At 27.6% G+C, this 19,421-nt stretch overlaps 3 protein-coding genes across 5 annotated transcripts; all 3 read right to left on the bottom strand.

The window, feature by feature from the left end:
- Positions 1-2,397: 2,397 nt before the first annotated feature.
- LOC122519768 (glutamyl aminopeptidase-like) lies at positions 2,398-8,504 on the bottom strand. 3 transcript variants are annotated; one of them, XM_043639446.1, is made up of 16 exons: positions 8,324-8,504; positions 6,997-7,329; positions 6,043-6,451; positions 5,781-5,928; positions 5,429-5,699; positions 5,170-5,340; positions 4,987-5,084; positions 4,634-4,768; positions 4,245-4,543; positions 4,080-4,165; positions 3,892-4,019; positions 3,608-3,811; positions 3,397-3,476; positions 3,182-3,330; positions 2,959-3,091; positions 2,398-2,863 (listed from the first exon to the last, which is right to left on the bottom strand). In XM_043639446.1, exons 2-16 carry the CDS (start codon positions 7,202-7,204, stop codon positions 2,491-2,493), a joined length of 2,892 nt encoding a protein of 963 aa, XP_043495381.1. In that variant the 5' UTR covers positions 7,205-7,329; positions 8,324-8,504; the 3' UTR covers positions 2,398-2,490. The 3 variants fall into 3 exon arrangements, with proteins under 3 accessions (XP_043495381.1, XP_043495380.1, XP_043495382.1); XM_043639445.1 differs by lacking the exon at positions 8,324-8,504 and adding an exon at positions 7,958-8,255; XM_043639447.1 differs by lacking the exon at positions 8,324-8,504 and adding an exon at positions 8,086-8,255.
- A 2,394-nt stretch (positions 8,505-10,898) lies between these two features.
- On the bottom strand, positions 10,899-14,833 carry LOC122519391 (acyl-CoA Delta-9 desaturase-like). Its single transcript, XM_043638796.1, has 5 exons — positions 14,822-14,833; positions 12,263-12,427; positions 11,690-11,895; positions 11,414-11,596; positions 10,899-11,253 (listed from the first exon to the last, which is right to left on the bottom strand). Exons 1-5 carry the CDS (start codon positions 14,831-14,833, stop codon positions 10,899-10,901), a joined length of 921 nt encoding a protein of 306 aa, XP_043494731.1.
- A 393-nt stretch (positions 14,834-15,226) lies between these two features.
- On the bottom strand, positions 15,227-19,260 carry LOC122519862 (acyl-CoA Delta-9 desaturase-like). The gene is made up of 6 exons (XM_043639617.1): positions 19,228-19,260; positions 17,193-17,376; positions 16,850-16,980; positions 16,246-16,451; positions 15,971-16,153; positions 15,227-15,795 (listed from the first exon to the last, which is right to left on the bottom strand). Exons 2-6 carry the CDS (start codon positions 17,335-17,337, stop codon positions 15,447-15,449), a joined length of 1,014 nt encoding a protein of 337 aa, XP_043495552.1. The 5' UTR covers positions 17,338-17,376; positions 19,228-19,260; the 3' UTR covers positions 15,227-15,446.
- Between the last annotated feature and the right edge of the window lie 161 nt (positions 19,261-19,421).

Genomic DNA, 19,421 nt, shown 5'->3' with positions numbered 1-19,421 from the left:
TAAAATTGATGAACAACTGTCAAATCCTTCAATGAAGAAATAAGCCGATGAACAATAAAATTAATAAGGACTTATAAAATAATCCTGATTAAAAAGAAATATATATATATATATATTATATGTATAAAAATTTATTTTATATATAATTTATACCATTCTCTTATATGATTAGGATATAAATATTAATATATAGAGAGAACAGATATTCTTTTCTTAAAAATAATATTATTTTAATAAATAATTACTTTAATAAATAAAATAATATTTTTTTCAACGAAAAAAATACCAAAGGCTGAATAAACAAAAAGTTCCAGACAATAATTATTTGTTTCGTTTTTATCTTTTTTTTTACCTAAAAAGAGATGCAATTACATAAATATTTATCTATATATATAAATTTAAAATAATAAAGTTAAACTCTTAAAATAATTTTTTTGAAAAATGCATCGTTGTCGAGATATTTACGTGGTCTAATTTTAAAAATGTATCACGTATTAACGTATATCAAAATATTTAAAAAGTAACAAGTAGATAATAATAGGTAAACAAATATATTATAAGTATTCGACGAATAAATAGTAAACATAATCAATTGTAAGTAAAAGATAAGATCGAGATACTGTAAGAAACAGTTTTATATGAAAGAAAGAATAACCGTAAAATAATAGAGTATACAAAAGAATGTACCTTGAATCTCGTTTTCCGAAAGTTTCCTTTCCTCTGTCATCTTTAATGATTTAATATTTTCACCATTCGATCGATTTCCACACGGTTTAATTTCCTTAACCACGTCTTCTTCATACAACAATATGTCTCAGACTAATCTTCTTTTGAATCACGATATCATTTGTGACTATCTCATCTTATCTATTGAAATACGTAGAATAGCAGTTAATTTTGACAAATGAATTTATCAGAAATATGTATCTTCAATGCTAACTACTTATATATATTTAAAGATATGTATCAATATTCAATATCGTCTGACAATGACTTATAAGTAAATTTTATTAATTAACTTAAACGAATCCAAAAATCATTATAAGAATCATTGATCGATATCGATATTTCTCTATCGGTTTGATAGTGCATATGTTTTATTTTTTTATTTTGTTTAACATATATTATTTATATAATATATATTATAATATTTTTATTATATTTCAGTGTCGCATTATATCTCGTTAATTAAAAAAGAACAGCAACAGAAACACAGTATTTAACATCTTACAAAAGTGTTGCGTAAAATTTTAATTAAATCGATTAGGTTATTTGATCAATTTTTAACTTGATGTTGGTTATTGCATATTTGAATTTTTTCAAGCGAATAGTTCGTTCACAATGGCTTACGAAATTGTACGAAAAATTTAGTTATATTTGTATTAATCAATTTATTTCTGTAACAAAACTAGAAATTAAGTTAAATCAAATTATTTTATACGAAAAGTTGTAAGGAGGTAAAGAGTTTTCTCTATTAATAATTCCATAAGGTGCTTCCTATAATCGCGTTTAAAATAATAGAAGAATTGATAGTTTTACCTGATTGGAAAGTGCAATTAATGTTATCTTCATTTTACAACTAGCTTTACAAAAACACTTTTTCTTTAAAACGTATGATAAAATTGTCAGAATATGGTTTGCGATAATTCACAAGATATATTAATCTTCAGTATCTTTCTAATAATAATTTTTTTTTCACTCCTGTTCTTACGGATAACAACTAGAAAATTATTTCAACTCAAGAAAGGCGTTAATATCTCAACAAGCAAGCTTGATACATTTTGTTGCAAGTCCGCTTCGTTTTGGTCTTACGTCGCCAACAATTACAGTTCAACGATTATCTTGCAGAAATTATATCGTAAAGTAGATAATTATTATCAAGTAATTTTCAAACGAAAATGAACGATTTGATAAAAATAATAATATCGTATACTTTGTAACAAAATATCTTCTAATCTTATTTGAAGTTATTGAGGATTCACACCACAGAAATAAAAAATCTTTTATGTGATTTTGTATTTCTGTCATTGACAAATAACATGATTTTTTGTTCAGCCATTGTTAAATGATCGAGAAACACCGTCAAACTATTAACATTATAATTTTATTGTGAATTGTAATAAATTTTGATTATTTGTATTTGATTATCGAAAATAGATTTGATATAATATATTTTCATTTGATCGAATCTTTGAACTATTTTTAGATGGGTTTTGAAACAAAACATTTAGATTAATGAGTTTGAGAGTAGAAGAATAAATTAAATTTTTTTCTATACGAAGTAAAAATCTTTATTTTTTTTTTGTCAACTTACTGCATCTATACATTTCTTTATAAATGCTGATTTATCGATTTAATTAATATACAAACAGTCGGATATTTATAAACATTCTCATAAGTTTCTTTCATCGATAAAAATTATTTTTCACATAGGAATACATTGGTAATATCATTTCATATTCTAACAATATTACATTTTGATCAATTATATTAATTGCTGGAATGTGAATTCAACCAGTTTTCAAGCTTCTCTGTATTTGTTTTCAACCATTTGATATTATTCTGTACTGTTTCCAATGCTTTAGCTCGGCTCGATACACCAGCACCAGCTTCAGGATATTTTTCGAAAAATGCTTTCATCTCATTCAATTTCGTTTCGGTAGCAAAAGTTTTAGTTATTCCAGGTATAAGTTGTCCAAGGTATCGATCGTTCAAAGTGTATCTTTGAACTAAAAATTCCCAATTTCCTCTGACCCAATCCCAAACGAGAGATGTACCAATAGGATTATTCGAAATTGCCGTTAAACAAGAAAAGAAATCTTGTGCACGAACGTAATTTTCATTCTTCGCTATGTTAATAAATCTAATGAAAATAAAAATGAAACAATATATCGAATATTTTTAAGAAGTATTAATATATAATAAATATTGTTTATTTTATACAAGGAGATTACTAACTTGCTCAAAAGCCAACTTTCCCGTATTCCTGTTAATCCGCGCATCAATTTAAGTTTTTCAGCAGAATCTGTTTCCTCGACAAATTTGTCGAACATAATATTCCATTCAGCTTCGGTACCAGCATAATTTAGGCCTGTAACGATATTCAAATAGAAGTTATTCGTTTCAAATAATCGAGGCTAATCTTTATTATTAAAATAACTTGATGGGTATAGATATTAACCATAATAATAAATCAATCCTCGAATATCTGGATGTGGACGAACATCTCTTGGATCATTTATCCACTTTTTAAATATTTCAGATGCTTCTTCTAAACATTCTATATGGCCTACCGAACAAGCCAGGTCTAACACTATCGAACGAAGTCTCCTGTAAATTTGATCTAGTTATTTTAATAAGATATGAATTCATAAATAAGTACGTTTTTTTTCTTACAGCATAACGTGATCTTCTGTGCTATCTACACGCCACGTTACATCGTGATAAACGCTATCAACTAAATTTCTCACATAGGACTGTAAAAATATAAATTATTAAATACGTAAATATATTATCTGGAATATTTGTATTTATCTCTCTCTCTCTCTCTCTATATATATATATATATATATATATATATATATATATATATTTATTATTATACGACCTTAAAAACAGTAGATAAATTGGTTGACGATAAAAATTGATCTATGGCCAATAAATTTTTTGATGCCACCGTCCAAGGAATAACATGATTTTCTCGTGGAAGATATGTAGTCATATTCATAGCAATGCCATAATCAAGTTCACCCGCAGAGGCTAAACTAAATACTTCTTCCAAGAGGTGAGCTCTATCTGATACAGATAATCTCTGTAAATGTCAACATTTATTCATTTTTAAGAAATATCTAAATTACAAGTATATATACTAACACGAAGCCGGACATTTACCTTGTGATAGTATTTTAGAAGATAAATTAAATTTTCCCATTCCGTTGTGTCATAATTAACACGATAATAACCTATTTGATCTTTATTAAATTTAATCCATTCGACAGGTTCTTTTAACTCGATCACCACTGAAAATGATATTAACTTAACGTTAAATTAAAATAAGAATAATTTTAATGTATACTTACGATTAGTTGCATTATTATCGAACCAGACTAAAGTTGGTTTAGATGATTTATTAGTAATATAAGTAATAGGTATTATCCATTTATAGCTAAAAAGAGAATATCGTATAAATTAATCATTGCTTTAGATCATTAATATTAGTATAATTTGGATTGAATTCTACCAACCCGTAATCCGATTCCGAAGGATCTATCTTAGCATCTGGATCAGCTAAGAAACGTTTTTGCGTTAAGATATATTTGTTTTCAGTCTTGTGAACATTAACAATAGGAAAACCATTTTGTCTAGTCCAGGTATCCATAATTTTCGTCACATTTATTTCTGTTCCAACTTGATCTTGTAAAATTTTCAAGAGATCAGCCGTTTCCGCATTATGATAGGTGAACGTATTCAGATAAATTCTAATACCGTCATAAAATTTATCAGCACCAATAAAATTTTCCATCATACGTATTACGGATGATCCCTACAAAAAGAGTAAATATAACTACTCGAGTAATATCGATTTATTTATTCATAAATAAACACATAAATAATGATCTTGTGCGTTACTTACCTTTCTATAAGAAATATCATCGAAAATTGATGTGATCTCGTCAGGATTGTTAACAGTTTGAATGATCGGATGCGTACTCAATTTGGCATCTGTAATGAAGACCAAATGTATTTGGTCGAGGAGAAATTCTTCCATCTGAAAATCCACTTTTCTTTTAATACGAAACCTTCGTCATTGATAGAATAATTATATAATGATCATATATAATTGATTGGATGGCAATTTTGATCTTATGATTTAACATTATATGAATCATAATCGTGGATATTAATGTTTAGCTTTGTACTTTTTTGTTTTTTAATCTTTCTTTAGATCGACGTAATTTCATTAATTTATATCTTGTCAATACTGACCAGTCCCCAATCGGGAAGAATAGCATTTGCACTTTTGTATTGCATGAACGAGGCAAAACCTTCGTTTAACCATAAATCGTTCCACCACTTCATTGTAACTGAATAGAAAAAAAAAGAGCAAATATTATTATTAATCACTATTTAATATATTTTCATTTGTATGAGTTTCATTATAGCATTTACCTAGATTACCAAACCACATATGTGCCAATTCATGGCTAATTACAGTGACGATATCGTGCATATCTCGAGTAGAACTTGTTTGATTATCGTAAAGTAATCTAGCTTCTCTGTACGTTACAATACCCCAATTTTCCATCGCGCCAGAAACAAAATCTGGTATTGCAATCATATCTGTTAAATTAATATTTCAATGTAACATATGTCTCTTAAAAATTAACAAACAATTAACAAAGAATCGATTTAATTAATCGTTATTTACCAAGCTTAGGCAAGGGATAATCTATACGGAATAAATTGATATAATAATCTATTATATCAACACCAATATCAAGAGCAAACAATCCTTTTTCCTTTTGAGCTCTGGTAGTGTATACGCTAACGGGAAATTCACGGCCACCGAAACCCGTAGCTTTTTTTGTAACAGCTACGAAATCGCTGATTATGAAGCAGCTTAAATAAGTCGACATGGGTACGCTTTTAGTAAAAACAACTGTGGTGAGTCCAGGACTTGGTTGATTAACAAGAGTATCCTATAATACATATGTAATCGTGATTAAAATAATATAGCAGCAAAATCATAAAACAAATAACAAAGTTATTTTTAACGTTACCTTGACATCCATATTGGAAAGTGCATTATAACAATCGTCGGTAGGACGAACTAATTTAACTGAAAATTTAGCTTTGAACGAAGGCTCGTCGAAACAAGGAAACGCTCTTCTCGCATAAGTTGGTTCAAATTTGGAAGTAGCTATGTGCCTAAGAAAACAAAAATCTCGTCAGTAAATTTTTTAACGTAATATTATTCGATGAAATTCGTGAAATTGTTAAATTTATCTTTGAGATGGTTTTTATTTTTTTTTTTATTTTTACCTCGTTCTATTCTTCTCGTCCTTATATTTGCTTGAATAGAAACCAACGATTTTGTCCGGCTGTAGAGCTCCATTAAATTCGATAGATAGATTATAAAGTCCCGAATTAATTTCGTTTTTTATTGGAATAACGAGCATTTCGTATTTCCCGACCGTAAATGAAGGTAATAATTCGATTTCATAGTTCTCTTCGCGATCGTAAGTTTTCAATTCTATATGAGTAATATTGAGATCTTTTTGATGAAGAGCTATTTGACCCCTTTTGTCTAGGACATCTATAAGGATCGTAACTTTACCCACGAAAGTACCATTGGTAAGATCGGGGTATAAATAAATATCATAATGGATTGGTTTGACTTCCTTCGGTAGTCTAAAATCGTAATCGTCCTGGCTCATATTGACAATTGGAACTGTAAATAAAGATAATTATTGTAATCAATTATAATATATCGATTGCATGGAGTTTATTCCGATTTATGAAACAAAAATAAAATTATTTTTGAAATAACGCGGATCTATTGTATGCCGTTAAAAGCGGGAAAATAATTGATAGTCATCGAATAAATCTCTATCAATAGGAAAAATATCCGGTCAGACTTTGAAATAAAGAGTCCCATTCATCGGGTTGTATATTTATTTCGTTCGAAGATTTTTCGATAAGTTCCAATTTTACGCGTTTATTATCTTTTATCGTTTAATATGGTTCAATTGAAAATTTATCGAATTTCATACAAAAATTTAAATTGGTAGGTATCGCAGTATCGTAAAATAAAAATCGTTTTGATTGGTCCTTTGTTTGTATGATGTTTATTATTTTGAATTCAAATTTATCCTAAGAATATTCAAATAGCGCGCTAATAAGTCACATCCACGTGATCAATGATAAATGCAGTTTTGACGGTTCCTTATGGGGTACTTTTAATTATTTTTGGATGAACGTTAAAATGTCTCTCACCGTTTCGATAGCTGGCAGCCTCTACGTTATGATCGAGAAAAACGACGATAGTTCCGAGAAAAGTACAGGTCACACTTAGAATAAAACAAATGGCACAAGTAAAGCAGAGAAAAGCAGCACCCCTGTCGCCACGGTGTTGCAACGATGTTACTGCGCCTCTACGACTTGCAACGCCAGCTGTTGATCCCATTGTTAACTTGTAACCCATCGGAGTTGCATCCGCCTCGGTCGGTAATATCAACAATTTTGTTTTCCGTTTAAATTTATTTTTAGTATTTTCTTCGCTAAATCTCGTTTATAATCCCTTCTTCTTTATCGTAAATTATTATTTACCTATATTTGAAATTATTGCAATGAAATTATTTTGTAAATTTGTCTATCCAACTGTTAAAAACGAAAAAGAATTTTATATAAAATGTTGATTTACATATTTAGTTATTTTAATTCGAATATCATACGATTACGTTCCTCTCGATGTTGATATCAGTTAATTAAAAATATTTTCCACGTAATCAAATTATCTTGCCGACGAGATAAGACAAATTGTAAAAAAAAAAAATTAAATAGAATAATGATTGAAGATAACTCGCTTAAGTGCACAGTACGTTGTACGCATTACTTTACAGCCTTAATTTAATATTTATTTTGACTTACAAAAGAGTTCCGACAATTGAACAAAAAAATATGAACATTGATCATTAAAGAATGCAACAATTTTATCTAACGTCACTTTAAACAAATTTAATCATCGAACAAAAAATGTGATCCTAAATGTTTCTCACTTTATCTTTACATTTTATTAAACATTTTTCTAAGAATCATCTTGATTATTCTAATTATTTCTTAACTAATTTTTTTAACAAGATATAACACTTAAGCACACTATATAATTTTATTTCACAAAATTCTGATTGCTATTTCATTCATTCGATTCTATATATATGAGAATTAAAATCCTTACACTTTCAATTTTCGCACGATCGTAAATACACTAAGCTTAACTTAATCTTAACACTCAATGAAATCTTTCAATATTGCTATTATCTAGCATTTTTATTTAATTAAAGATAAGAACAATGTGTTAGTTACGATAAGAGCAACGTGTGTACAATAACGCAGAATCACGGGTTATCGTAGTAAGCGTTTCTTTGCTGAATGTTCTCTGTCGTGACCAGTTGCTGTATAACTTTCACTCGAATGGACAAATGCATTCACTTATTGTTGTCGTTTCTTTTACTACTGTCTCTTATAACTTACGAAACAACGCGACATATATTCTCTCTTTTCTCAACGCAGGCGCAAATGAAAAATATTAATTTGTACTCACTCATTGAACATACGAGTATACTAGTAGTTGGTGTGCACCCATTCAAGAACATGTATTAACTGGTCGAATAATAAAACTGTGTATGAACAGAACTTTTACTTTTGCTCGACCTTCGATCATCAGTAACGTGATAGTTTTAAACAAATTAATATCGAGCGCTATCATTATTGGAATTAATTATTTTTCCCTTCGGTATTTCTTATTTGTTATATTTACATTCGTCCTTGCACTTATATTAATCTTTTGTAAAATTTTGAAGAATTTTCAGCGAAAAAAAGAATAAAAAATAAAAAAAAAGTGCATATGTAAGTATTTTTTTTACGCACGTTTGGTCAATTTAATTTAATACCGAGTAGGAACTTATGACGAAACTCGTTCTCAATTCAAGACGCGACTAGCATTCGAATTTATGCTTCACTTAAATGCATTAGTCAGAACGAATTAAAAGAAGTCTTAAAAACTTTATCGTTTAGAATAAATTAAATATTCATAAGAGACGACTCTGTGTGTATTACTTATTCAAGTATTCTTATCAATGTTTGACGTTGCAATGTTATTGAAATATTGATTTAAATAACATGGTAACAGTTGAAGATACGTATATTATCAATTAGGTATTTACATATTTAATTAAAAAGTAGACAGTAAAATGATATTCTCTTAATACGTTAATTAATTTATAAATATCATATAAATCCTTAACATGAAATATTAGAAAACGTATATATAAAATACATATGATATATTATAAATTTCCTAAAGATTTTACTTGAGTTTATTTAAAATCTTTGAGTCTTAAATAACTTCGGAAATTAATATCTGAATGATCCCATCCACAAATAGTACAAATGTACATCATCAGAATTACTTTTATTGGTCATTTTGCTTTGTAGGCTTTATGAACCTATAATCTATGAGTATCTGCAGTGACACCGATGCCTGCTATAATATCTGTAATTACCATTGAAGTATAAAAAATAAAATATTGTGTATTGTCTTTATGCTTTCACAGAGTTAAATTATCTGATTTTTTTTTATTATAATAAATGAAAATCATTATGGATCTTTGCTTACGTTGATAGAATAAGTCTATTATCTATGTTATTGGACAGTTTATAATAGTGATCGATTACTTATCGAAACTTACAATATTAAAATTAATTGTGAATAACTTATATACTTATTATAGTAATATAGTTACATTACTATAAAAATATATGCTTATAATATAATAATATAATAATATAATAATATAATAATATATATACTTGTACTATATATATAATATATACTTGTAACTTATAACGAATACCGTAATGTACAATTTCTAATCAGTGAATACCTAGATATATTTCATAAAGACAGCTAAACGAATTACCATAATAGATAGACAAAAACTGGTAAAATAAAAAAGATTTGTCACGTAGTAAATACTAGATCTCCTTGATAATAAAAACTTATAATGTTTTACGTGTACTCTCGTTGTAATTATTAATTAAAAAAATGTGTGCATAAAAACTCTTAACAAAAAAGTTAATTGGTCATACGATTAAATTATTAGATATTTATTACGCATATTAATTCAAACCTTGATATCGATCAATATCTCACAATTCTTATTTTTCTTTCTACTGACTGATACATTTTTTTTAACGTAAAAAAATGATTTTTAAAAAAAGATTACTTTTTTTTAACGTAATAATGTTAAAATGAAAATATATTTTTAAATAAATTCAAAGGCGACAAACAATATGTAAACGTGGGTAATAGTTCGTGCAGCGAAGAAGTATGATTTGTAAAAAACAAGGAAAAAAACCCGTTTATTAAATATCTAATCTACATATCTAATCAATATTCAAAAGTATAATATACGTTTACGATGAATTTCAATTCGTATTACCGTGAACTTCATACGTTTATGCATACATGCATAAATATGAATGTTTCAAATTAATACTTTGTTACATAAAAACCTATTACCTATGCTTTATGCAAATATACAAAGAAAAAAAAACGTTCTCGAACATTGGATTGGTATGCATTTAGAACCAATCATTTATTATCCTTTTTCAACTTTTACGCAATACATGAAATATATTTTCTATTATATTACTGGTAAATTTATCATTATTCGTATTGAATATTGTAATTTTCTTATAAGTACTTTAATATTGTAATATTTAAGCATTTTTATTTATCAACGACAAGAAAAATGGTATGCTTTATTAATGCCTAACGATATCTTATCAGGTTTTGTTTACTGGTTCAATGTTTTTTTTTATTATAGCTACATATTCAAGGTGCATGTAAACAATAGTGAATAATTAATAAATGTGAACAGTACATTAAAATATGCAGTAAAAGAATAATTTATTTATTAGTATTGTATTAATCTTAGAATACAATGTTATTATCATAAATATATTGTTAAGATAAATAGTGGTTGTCAAATTATCACAGAATAAATTTAATTTTTTATCGAGAATGATCATCTTTATCAGTGATAATACCTTACGTTTTTTTTTAATTCTGTACTTTTTTTCGATGCCACCATCAAATGACAAAAATAGTTTTATTAGGCCCTATTTAATACCTTTGCATCTTTAATATCTTCAGGAATAATATTTGGATCATCCCAACCCCAAACAGAATTATTATATTTGGTCTCGTGTTGATCTTCGAGATGTTGATACCAGGTACCATCTCCTGTTCTACATGCACGCTTTTCAATCATTTCGTGTGAGACTGTCTTTAGATCATAAGCCCAACCGATTTTAGCAAAACCGTCGGTAAATGCCGTTGTTAAGTTTAATTTGTAGTTGCCTAACTCCGCAGCTTTGTAATCCCACGGAAATACGTGATGATAATTGTGCCAACCTTCACCGACTGCAAGGAATGAAACTACAGGGATTTCGGTCGAAGTTATAGCACTGCCGAAAAGAAAATAATGACAAATATTATATTCAAAGTTTCTTTTACATAGGATACAATTCTATTTCAATAGTTCATATATATACAATCTAATAGTTAATATTATCGCATGCAAGTGATATAATTCATATTATATAAAAAAAAGAAAAGTTTACGTACCTATCATACGGTTTTGCGCCCCACATGTGAGCAGCAGAATTCACTAGAAAGGTAACGTGTAATAACAAGATGTATCTGGTAACCGTGGCGTACCGAGCGTTCAACAAACTCTCTTCCCAAAAATGTACAGGAATCCAGGTAGGAATGATAAAACAAACTAATGGCATGAAAATTTTATAATGTCTAGAAATCAAAATAAAGAAAAAAACACAAATAACATCGATTATTTAATATAAAAGAAAAAATAATTCAAAAAATTCGAGGGATTGATTTTACCTGCGTTGCCAAACGACCACTGGATCTTTCTCAAGATCGCTCAAGTCTATCGTAGCTCCCTTTGTTTTAACATCGGGATGTTTTCTCATCAACAACCAACCAATGTGACTGAAGAAGAAACCTCTTTTCGAGTTATGCGGATCGGCATCCGTGTCGGTGAACTTGTGATGGACTCGGTGATTTCTCACCCAATCATAAATAGATTGCTGTAATATCAACAATTGGACGTATTTTGTCACATTATAGCATTACTTTCGACCGCTCATAAGTGTATCATTTTTTATTGATTCGCGTCTCATAGATTGTAATTTAATGTGATATTGTTTCAAAAATTATTATTCTTAATCACAAATGATATGGTACATTTTATTCTAATATTCAATACTTTACATATTATTTTTATTTCATTTTGTTATTTAAAACCATTATGTAATATTTATTTTTATGTATAAATATTATTATTACAAATAATGAGTTCTTTGATTGATCGGAATGAAATGAATAATTTTTGTACGATTATTTATATATAAATATATATATATATGAAAATGTAATATAAGTAAATAGACATACTTGGAATGAAATAGTTTGCAAAATCATCAGGATTACTCTCATCGGCCATTTAGCTTTGTAAGCCTTATGTGCCCATAATCTATGAGCACCTGCAGTAATACCGAGGCCATTTATACAAAGTGATGTAATCACTGAAAAATTAGGAATAGAATATTTTTTATTGTTCTTATTTTTTCATAAAGTTCAAATTATGTATCTTTTTGTTACGATAAATGAAAATCGAAATAGATCGCTGCTAGCGATAATAGGATGAGTCTTTTATTTATGACATTGTGCAATCGAAAATAGCGATTGATCGCATAACAAAGCTTATACTATTCAAATTGATTTGTTTAAAACTTCCCGAATACTTAGTATATAATTTTATTGAAGTATAACTTAAATATATTCCATACAGACACACAGCAAATGTGAAGATAGAGTAAAGTTAAGAAGTTGGCCCATTCAATGTCTTACTTATATTTTGGTTTTAATTTTGTTAATGTCTGCATATTCCTGCTTCATGGAGTTCAGTTTTTCCGAAAGAAATTCTAATTTATTAATTAACAGATTGTATTTTTGATATTTTAATTGAATAAACTAAACAAAAATTTTAATTGTTTTTCTAAATTTTGAGATTTTATGAAAAAATAAGGAGAGAGAGTGTAAACAAAATTTTCGTAATGTTGAAAAAAAACTTTGTTAAATAATAAAGTTCATTACAATAATTATAAATACAAAGAATAAAATGTAAAAAACAAAGAGCGAAAAAAGAAATACTAGACAGAAAAGAAAGCCAACTGGATATTATCGAAGATTTAGAAATAGAGCTTAATAGTCAATTAAGGAATTCATGAATGTCTAAGAGCGTTAAAGAAAGACTGCAATAACGAATTCTACGTAATAAGATGTAATAGGGCAGATGTAATTATGCTTAGCAGAACTAATAAATTTTTTTGATAATAGTATTCTTCTTTACAATGTAACGTAGGCAATTTATTTACTTTTACACGCTACCATTAATTTTTATTTTTTACCTTCAGTTAGTGGATATGAAAAATGAACGAAATCTTCCACTAATACCATAAAAATAAATAAATCATAGCGTAATATTGAAACTTATTCAAAAATTTATTAAATCATTTGTTATAACGAAACACTTCTCGTTTCTCCGAGAACTATTCTTATACATTCGGACGCCTTCCAACAGATAATATACGTGATGGAAAATCGGACACTTTTCTGGGGCATCAAATTCTATTATTTCTAATGTGTATCACATAAATACGTCATTGTTATCGAAGAAATTGTAAAAGATGAAATCGTGATTAATATTTAAGATGAATCGTGTTATTTAGATTTAACGAGTATCACCAATATAATAACACTTTATATTGAGCCTTGAATCGTTATTTCAAACAAAAAACAATCAATTTTTTACGTTTAAAAATTAAACAACATTCTTTCCGCATAACTCGACGAAAGCAGAGTGCCTATAACCGATAGAACTACATCGTTTAAAGGTTGTTAGGCATAGACGTAATACTATTGCGTGATACTATTCAAAAGCATTTTTATTAGTATTCGATTGTTTACAACTCTTTTAAAATCTATTTTTATTCAACATTAAGCACTTACGTTTATGCGGACATACACAGTTGTAAACGTTTTTATCTGCCGCTTTGTTAAATAAAATAAATGCATACAAATCATGCAAAAATAATGGGAAAGAAAAGAAATCGTTCTAGAACTCTGGATTCGTATATATATGGAAAAAATTATTAAAATTCTTTTTCAATATTAGATAATACATGAAATATATTTTCTGTTTCATTATCTGTTCATTTAATATTTACCAGTATTCGCGCGTAATAAACCCCTTTAAAACATATCTTGTCGATTGAAATATAATTTTTTGTAATTATTCTAGTGAAAGATTATGAAAGTCAGAATACAAATTATCCGTAAATTTCAAAATTTGTTTAAAACGTCATTACAATTGAATACAATTATTGATTAAAAATAAACTCTCCGTTTATTCTTCTTTAGGTCTTATAAAATATTTAAAAAAAAAACACTTCGATTATCTTGATGATTTATTTGAATAATTTTAAACCACAACGTACTGTATTTATTTAAATTTACCAGGATTCCAACTGTTTTTTATATTTTGAAAATTTTATGATGGAATTGATGATCTAATTTCAACACTTTTAATCTCATCTCGATTTTAAATATATAATGCTAATTTAATCCTTAAATTCAACGAAATTTTTTAATATCGTTATAATTCAGCGTTGTTACTTAAAAACGACAAGAAAATTTTTAATGTTTTATTATTACCAAATGGTATCTTACCTGGTTGTGTTTTCTGATAGTATGTTTTCTCGTTGAATGTTTCAATCACTTTATTTCTATACGTAAAGAAAATTTATGTTTTATTGTTAATCCCCACCATGATGTATTTCAGCTTCCTAGGCAATGAAAATAATTATTTATTCAATTATTGCATAATAGAAGTGGAGTTGCTAATGTATACTTTGACTCTGCATTATTCGATAAAAGACATTTAAATTAAACCATGATTTCCATTTTGATGAACGTAAAAATGAATTAAAGACGGGAATGTACAGTGAGTTGACAAAAAATTATGAATTTTCAATTTTTGCATTTCATTATTAGGCCTTTCTATTTAGCAAATCGATTTAATGATTGAAAAAAAAGCGAGTTACGGAAATTATTTTTTTTTATATTTATGTAAATATATATTTTTGTATTTAACAAAAAAGGTAATAAACTACGAGGAAAAAGATTTTTTTAAAGAAAACGAGTTCTCAGTATAAGAAATAAATGTTAAACAGAAAAAATGTTCACAATATCAGATATTACATATGATAATAATATTATAGCTACATATTCAAGGTGCATGTAAACAATAGTGAATAATTAATAAATGTGAACAGTACATTAAAATATGCAGTAAAAGATTTATTTATTTATTAGTATTGTATTAATCTTAGAATACAATGTTATTATCATAAATATATTGTTAAGATAAATTATGGTTGGCAAATTATCACAGAATAAATTTAATTTTTTATCGAGAATGATCATCTTTATCAGTGATGATACGTTACGTTTTTTTTTTAATCCTGTACTTTTTTTTCGATGCCACCACCAAACGATAAAAATTGTTTTATTCGGCCTAATTTAATATTTTTGCATATTTAATATCTTCAGGAACAATATCTGGATCATCCCAACCCCAAATAGAATTATTATATTTGGTCTCGTGTTTATCACTGACATGTTTATATATGCTACCATCTCCAGTTCTAGATGCTCGTTTTTCAATCAGGTCATGAGTAACTGTCTTTAGATCATAAGCCCAACCGATTTTAGCAAAACCGTCAATAACTTTCGTTGTAAGGCTTATTTTGTAGTTTCCTAATTCAGAAGTTTTGTAATCCCACGGAAATACGTGATGATAATTGTGCCAACCTTCACCGTATGCAAGGAATGAAACTACAGGAATTTCGGTCGAAGTTATAGCACTGCCGAAAAGAAAATAATGACAAATATTATATTCAAAGTTTCTTTTACATAGGATACAATTCTATTTCAATAGTTCATCATTTATATATATATATATATACAATCTAATAGTTAATATTATCGCATGCAAGTGATGTAGTTCATATTATATAAAAAAAGAAAATGTTTACGTACCTATCATACGGTTTTGCGCCCCACATATGAGCAGCAGAATTCACTAGACAGGTAATGTGTAATACCAAGATGTATCTGGTAACCGTGGCGTACCAAGCGTTCATTACACTCTCTCCCCAAAAATATACAGGAATCCAGGTAGGAATGATAAAACAAACTAATGGCATGAAAATTTTATAATATCTAGAAATCAAAATAAAGCAAAAACACAAATAACATCGATTATTTAATATAAAAGAAAAAATAATTTAAAAAATTCGAGGGATTGATTTTACCTGCGTTGCCAAACGACCACTGGATCTTTCTCAAGATCGCTCAAGTCTATCGTAGCTCCCTTTGTTTTAACATCGGGATGTTTTCTCATCAACAACCAACCAATGTGACTGAAGAAGAAACCTCTTTTCGAGTTATGCGGATCGGCATCCGTGTCGGTGAACTTGTGATGGACTCGGTGATTTCTCACCCAATCATAAATAGATTTCTGTAATATCAACAATTGGACGTATTTTGTCACATTATAGCATTACTTTCGACCGCTCATAAGTGTATCATTTTTTATTGATTCGCGTCTCATAGATTGTAATTTAATGTGATATTGTTTCAAAAATTATTATTCTTAATCACAAATGATATGGTACATTTTATTCTAATATTCAATACTTTACATATTATTTTTAATTCATTTTGTTATTTAAAACCATTATGTAATATTTATTTTTATGTATAAATATTATTATTACAAATAATGAGTTCTTTGATTGATCGGAATGAAATGAATAATTTTTGTACGATTATATATATATATATAATCGTACAAAAATTATTATTTCACATATATATATATATATGTGAAAATGTAATATAAGTAAATAGACATACTTGAAATGAAAGAGTTTGCAAAATCATCAGGATTACTCTCATCGGCCATTTAGCTTTGTAAGCCTTATGTGCCCATAATCTATGAGCACCTGCAGTAATACCGAGGCCATTTATACGAAGTGATGTAATTACTGAAAAATTAGGAATTGAATATTGTTTATTGTTCTTATTTTTTCATAAAGTTCAAATTATGTATCTTTTTGTTATGATAATTGAAAATCGAAATAGATCGCTACTAGCGATAATAGGATGAGTCATTTATTTATGACATTGTGCAATCAAAAATAGCGATTAATCGCATGACAAAGCTTATACTATTCAAATTGATTTGTTTATTACTTACTGAATATCGTAGTATATAATTTCATTGAAGTAAAACTTAAATATATTCCATACAGACAGCTAATGTGAAGATAAAGAAAAACTATTACGCTTTCCCATACAATATCCCACTTATATTGTGACTTCGATTCTTTTAATGTTTGCATATTCCTACTTTATTGGGTTCACTTTTTCTGGAAGAAATTCTGATTAATTAATTAACTGATTAAATTTTTTTAATTCAATAAAATAAAAATTGTTAAAAGCAATAAAATAAACCAAACATTTAATTTTATTTTCATAATTTTGAGTCTTTATAAAAAAAATAGAAGAAAAAGTGTAAACGAGCTTTCCGTAATAATGAAAAAAATTTGTTAAATAATAGGGTCCATTAAAATAATTATAGATACAAAGAAAGAAATGTAAAAAACAAAGCACGAAGAAAGAAATACTAGGCAGAAAAGAAAGCCAATTGGATATTACCGAAGATTTGAGAAATGGAGCTTGATAGTCAATTAAGGAATTCATGAATGTCTAAAAGCGTTAAGGAACTACTACATAAACGAATTCTACTTATCAAGATGTCCGAATGGGCATCCGAAAAGAAAGTAATAGGGCAGATGTGATTATGCTTACCGGACACTAATAAATTTTGTGATAATAGTATTCATCTTTACAATGTAACGTAGAAAATTTACCGACTTTTACACAGTACCTTTAATTCTTATTTTCCGCCTTTAGTTAGTGAATATGAAAAATGATGAAATCTTCTACTAATTCCATAAAAATAAATAAATCATAGCATAATATTGAAACTTATTTAAAAATTTATTAAATCATTTGTTATAACGAAACACTTCTCGTCTTTCCGAGAACTATTCTTATTCATTCTGGAGCTTTCCAACCGACTATATACGTGGCGGAAAATCGGACATTTTTTCCCAGGCGTCAAATTCTACTATTTTCTATGTGTTTCACATAAATACGTTTATTGTTATCGAAGAAATTGTTAAAGATGAAGTCGTGATTAATACTTCAGATTAATCGTATCATTCAGATTTAACGAGTATTACCAATATAACAACACTTTATATTGAGGCTTGAATCGTTATTTAACACAAAAAACACTCAATTTGTTACGTTTAAAAATAAAGCAACCTACTTTCCGCATAACTCGACGAAAGCAGAGTACCTATAACCGATAGAACTACATCGTTTAAAGGTTGTTAGGCATAGACGTAATACTATTGCGTGATACTATTCAAAAGCATTTTTATTAGTATTCGATTGTTTACAACTCTTTTAAAATCTATTTTTATTCAACATTAAGCACTTACGTTTATGCGGACATACACAGTTGTAATCGTTTTTATCTGCCGCTTTGTTAAATAAAATAAATGCATACAAATCATGCAAAAATAATGGGAAAGAAAAGAAAACGTTCTGGAACTCTGGATTCGTATATGTATGGAAAAAATTATTAAAATTCTTTTTCAATATTAGATAATACATGAAATATATTTTCTGTTTCATTATCTGTTCATTTAATATTTACCAGTATTCGCGCGTAATAAACCCCTTTAAAACATATCTTGTCGATTGAAATATAATTTTTTGTAATTATTCTAGTGAAAGATTATGAAAGTCAGAATACAAATTATCCGTAAATTTCAAAATTTGTTTAAAACGTCATTACAATTGAATACAATTATTGATTAAAAATAAACTCTCCGTTTATTCTTCTTTAGGTCTTATAAAATATTTAAAAAAAAAACACTTCGATTATCTTGAAGATTTATTTGAATAATTTTAAACCTCAACGTACTGTATTTATTTAAATTTACCAGGATTCCAATTGTTTTTTATATTTTGAAAATTTTGTGATGGAATTGATGATCTAATTTCAACACTTTTAATCTCATCTCGATTTTAAATATATAATGCTAATTTAATCCTTAAATTCAACGAAATTTTTTAATATCGTTATAATTCAGCGTTGTTACTTAAAAACGACAAGAAAATTTTTAATGTTTTATTATTACCAAATGGTATCTTACCTGGTTGTGTTTTCTGATAGTATGTTTTCTCGTTGAATGTTGCAATAACTTTATTTCTATACGTAAAGAAAACTTATGTTTTATTGTTAATCCCCACCATGATGTATTTCAGCTACCTAGGCAATGAAAATAATTATTTATTCAATTATTGCGCAATAGAAGTGGAGTTGCTAATGTATACTTTGACTCTGCAT

Source organism: Polistes fuscatus, unplaced genomic scaffold, assembly GCF_010416935.1.
Source record: "Polistes fuscatus isolate 324 unplaced genomic scaffold, CU_Pfus_HIC Scaffold3, whole genome shotgun sequence".
Classification (NCBI taxonomy): domain Eukaryota; kingdom Metazoa; phylum Arthropoda; class Insecta; order Hymenoptera; family Vespidae; genus Polistes; species Polistes fuscatus.
This window is presented reverse-complemented; position numbering and strand designations above follow the sequence as displayed.